The sequence below is a fragment of the Nannospalax galili genome, unplaced genomic scaffold (genome assembly GCF_000622305.1).
Source record: "Nannospalax galili isolate Female #2095 unplaced genomic scaffold, S.galili_v1.0 scaffold337, whole genome shotgun sequence".
Classification (NCBI taxonomy): Eukaryota; Metazoa; Chordata; class Mammalia; order Rodentia; family Spalacidae; genus Nannospalax; species Nannospalax galili.
The window spans coordinates 743,311-747,708 of record NW_008340932.1 but is presented as its reverse complement, the minus strand read 5'-3'; the positions used below and the strand labels follow the sequence as shown (position 1 = coordinate 747,708).

Sequence of the window (4,398 nt, the reverse complement as noted above, 5' to 3'; positions counted from 1 at the left end):
ATATTGCTTTGTGAGAATATTCTCAAAGGCCTGTTGAGGAACTATCTATATTGAGTCCAACAGAGACATGTCAAATGCTAGAAAACGAGGGAAAGGGCACCCCTTCCAGGAACTGGCCTTTCTGACCTAAGGTAAGTATCATTGTCTAGGAAAGCACTTTAGTTACTATATAGCTTCCATTGTAATAAGAGCACAGAATCTGTTCTAGCTCTAAATGAATCATTGGTATATTAAATACATACATACATACATACATACATACATACATGCACAGACACACAGACACAAAGACACACACAGAGATACACAAAACATGAGAGAGAGGGAGCAAGGGAGAGAGAGGGAGGGAGAGAGAGTGAGAGATTGACTTCCTTTTCAATCAGACTCTGTTTGATGAAATATCTGGTCTTCATTTTAAAAATTAGGCACATTCACTTTTCCCCAATAACTGTTCAATGTATTTTGTGGAATACCTCTTTTGTTTATTCTCAGAGATTTCTTGTGCTTTTCTTGTGAAAGTTTGATGTCTTAACCTTGGAAATTGGACTATTTTTCATGTTGAACTCTATAGAACAAAAAAAAAAAATGCCCCAATCATGTATATATTCCCACATCATTACCTAAAGGGAAATTCGAAAAGCAGTTTAAAGATAAATGCTTTTAAAACTTCTAGTAATTAAAGAAGTTAATGCTGTTAGTCAGCTCTAGCATGTTCTCAATGAGGAGGAAAAGGGAGAAAACAGTTGCTTCCAAAAGTGGTAAATGGCTTAATGGTTGAAGATATATACTTTCAATTAATGACACTGTGAGTTACTTTATGAGCTGTGCTGTACAACAAATCTGTGATCTTGTACATTCTACTAAATCCTGGGTTTCACTTTCATCAACTTATGCCAGAGGACAATCATGTCATCTTATAGAATTGACAGGAGTATTACAAAGTTCGGGGACAGGACACAGGACACATAGTAAGAAAATTTTATCTATTTAGACTTATATTATTAGAAGGAATACCGTATGTTGATATTCAGAAAAGTATCTTCATAATGCCTGACATTATGGTTTCATTAGTTTATCAAAGGCTGTTCTAAGTTTTTTTGTAAACAAACTCAGTACCAAACATGTTGAGTGTTTCCGTGTAAATATTCATGTAAATACTCTTTAACCAGTCTGATAGCCTGACAAGAAACTGTGAGTAATCTTCACGAGCTTTCTTTGTTTCAAATTTGATAAGGGACTGACTCTAAATGAGGCAGTTAATAAATGGAAGCTCTAAAAGGTCTAAATCAGGGCTCACACTAGGATTCCAATTCCAGGATTTTTTAACAGTCTCTTCCTGAAATCCCATAATTCATATGCTATTCCTGCTATTATTTTAAAGAATAAAAGGTCTAGAATCTTTCTATCATTGCTGATTTGATGAGCAACTCGCTGATTTCCATTAATATAAAATATCTCTAACCTATGTTTCCTCTCAACATATTAATCAGGCTTTCCCCTTTGAGGACATGGAAGTTCATAATCTTACCATCCTGACTGAATTCATCTTGCTTGGCTTCTCAGCAGACCCTCAGTGGCAGCTGATTCTATTTGGAATGTTTTTAGCAATTTACCTAGTGACCTTGTCAGGGAACATGACCTTAGTCATCTTAATCCGTATTGATTCCAGACTGCACACACCTATGTACTTTTTCATTGGTGCTCTGTCATCCTTGGATTTTTGGTATACTTCTGTGTATATACCTAAAATTTTGGTCACCTGTGTCTCAGAAGACAAACGCATTTCCTTGGCTGGATGTGGAGCTCAGTTTTTCTTCTCCTGCGTTGCAGCCTACACTGAGTGCTACCTGTTGGCAGCCATGGCCTATGACCGCCATGCTGCAATTTGTAACCCACTGCTTTATTCAGGTATCATGTCCACTTCTCTCTGTACTGGACTTGTGGCTGGCTCCTACATAGGAGGGTTGTTGAATGCCATAGCCCATACTGCCAACACCTTTAGGCTGAGCTTCTGTGGTGAAAATATCATAGACCATTTTATTTGTGATGTGCTGCCTTTAGTAAAAATGTCATGTACAGACACCCATGTCTATGTGATTATACTCTCCAGTGTGGTTGGCTTCACTGTGCTGTCCTGCCTTCTGGCCATTCTCATTTCCTATTTCAACATCCTCTTGGCTATTCTGAGGATCCGCTCAGCCTCAGGAAGGCGCAAGGCATTCTCTACCTGCGTCTCCCACCTGTTCTCAGTTACACTCTTCTATGGGTCCTTGCTCTTCATGTATTCAAGGCCTAGTTCTAACTATTCCCTGAAGAGAGACAAACTGGCTGCCCTGTTCTACACCATCGTCAACCCACTACTCAACCCTTTCATCTATAGCTTGAGAAACAAAGATGTCAAAGAGGCCTTCAAGAAGGTGATACAGACCTTCAGACAAGAAGGATGAAGGTTATCTTTAATGCGTTATGACTGTTTAAAAATTGACCTGTAGACATGTTTGTATGCATTTCTTCATTTAATTAAACACACATGACATGCTATGCTTAAAAAAAGGCTTCAGCAAACTATGCTTCAATTATTATGATTGCATGATTATGAGTTAAACTTTAAAAATCTATGTCAATGACCTTAGCAATGTAGTATTTTATCTCTGAACAATACTCTATTTTTATGGCATGCCTCTTCATGGCTTTTATTTTATTAGGGAAGAAAATAATTTCATGGTTTTCTTTAACTTAGTGTGACTTTGAAGTTTTTGAATGAATTGCGTTTGATATGGAATTGATATGAAATCACTAGACTGTTAGAAATTTGTTCAAGATTTGCACATTTTAAAGAAAATTTTGTATTTATTATTTATACTTTATGTGTTATCAGTGTATTGTTTGCATGTGTGTAAGTGCACCTGTGTTTTGTAATGCCCGTGGAGGTCAGAAGAAGGCATTAGATCCCCTGTAATTGGAGTTACAGAAGGTTGTTAGCTACCGTGTGGGTGCTGGGACTTGAACCTGGGTCCTCTACAAGAACAGTAAGTGCTCTTAATCACTGAGCCATCTCTCCAGCCAGAGATTTCATAAATTTTTATTCTGAACACAATGTCTCTTGAATTTCTTCTTAAAGGGATAATTGAACATAAAATGTACTCATGTAAATCTGCTTTCTGTTCTAGCATATTAATAGGAAAATGAATACACATTGAATTTCTTCTTATAGGGATAATTGAACATAAAATGTACTCATGTAAATCTGCTTTCTGTTCTAGCATATTAATAGGCAAATGAGATGAATTTAAAAGGTATTTAAATTTAAACAAAAATGAAATAGGCTAAATAAAAGATCGAAGTTGTATTTTTAAGGTTATAAACTATTAAAATAAAAAGTGTATTGTGTGTATTCTCAATGAGTACTTTATATAAACCCCATTGGACTAAAATAACAACATTGAAGGATTAAGATCAAAGAAATAAAATAACAAACAAATATACCTAACTATATTCTAGACCCCATGATTGCATTGATTATTTTATTTCTTCAGCTATTTTATGTAGAGACTACAACTCAAATTTTATTACATTTTTGGACATTAAGTATATTGCTGCAATTTAGTAGATATTTTCATTCAATAATCTTTATAATATTGTAGTTTTTCATATATCATTTATTTTAATTTACCTATGAAGATTTCTTGTGGTTTTCAAAAGCATGGAATTTCTTTTTAATGTTTTTTTTTTAAAATTATTTTTATTTTATGTGTATGAGTGTATTGCTTGCTTGTGTGTAAGTGCACCCATGTCCTGCAATGCCCGCGGAGATCAGAAGGGGTCAGATCCCATGGAACTGGGGCTACAGACAGTTGTTAGCTATCATATGGTGCTGAGAATTGAACGCAGGTCCTCTGTAAGAGCAGTCAGTGTTCTTAACTGCTGAGCCGTCTCTCCAGCCCCAAGCATCAAGCATAGAATTTCTTAGTGAAAATTCACAATTAAGAAAGGTCAAGTGTATGTATAATAAACAACATGTACCATTGTAATTTAAGGATTAACAATCATATATGAAGTGTGAAAATCTTGCCACTCAAGGGTTAGATCTTCATTATGGGAAAAACATTGAAATTTTGGAAATGAGTACATTACATTATGCATTTATTTCAATTGTTATCTTAGTAGTATTACATGACCTACAACTTTTAGTAGGATCGAATTCTGAAGATATATTGATACCTGTATCTATATGTATATCTGTTACAGTAAAAATGCAATATTACATAGTTCAGATTATGGTCTAATCTAGCAAAACAAATGAACACAAAGAAATAAAAATCTTTATTATTTTTAACCTTTTTTCTAATTCAAGGGGTAGAAATGAGTATAATTTCTTCAATTAATATAAATCAAGTA

The 4,398-nt window shown here is 34.8% G+C and overlaps 1 protein-coding gene across 1 annotated transcript; it reads left to right on the top strand.

The window, feature by feature from the left end:
* The first annotated feature begins 1,490 nt into the window (after positions 1-1,490).
* LOC103736669 (olfactory receptor 9G4-like) lies at positions 1,491-2,447 on the top strand. Its single transcript, XM_008836182.2, has one exon. It carries the CDS (start codon positions 1,509-1,511, stop codon positions 2,445-2,447), a length of 939 nt encoding a protein of 312 aa, XP_008834404.1. The 5' UTR covers positions 1,491-1,508.
* Positions 2,448-4,398: the final 1,951 nt, after the last annotated feature.

Coding starts and splice junctions, on each gene's coding strand:
- LOC103736669 (XM_008836182.2), top strand. CDS start 1,509: ATGGAAGTTCATAATCTTACCATCCTGACTGAATTCATCTTGCTTGGC.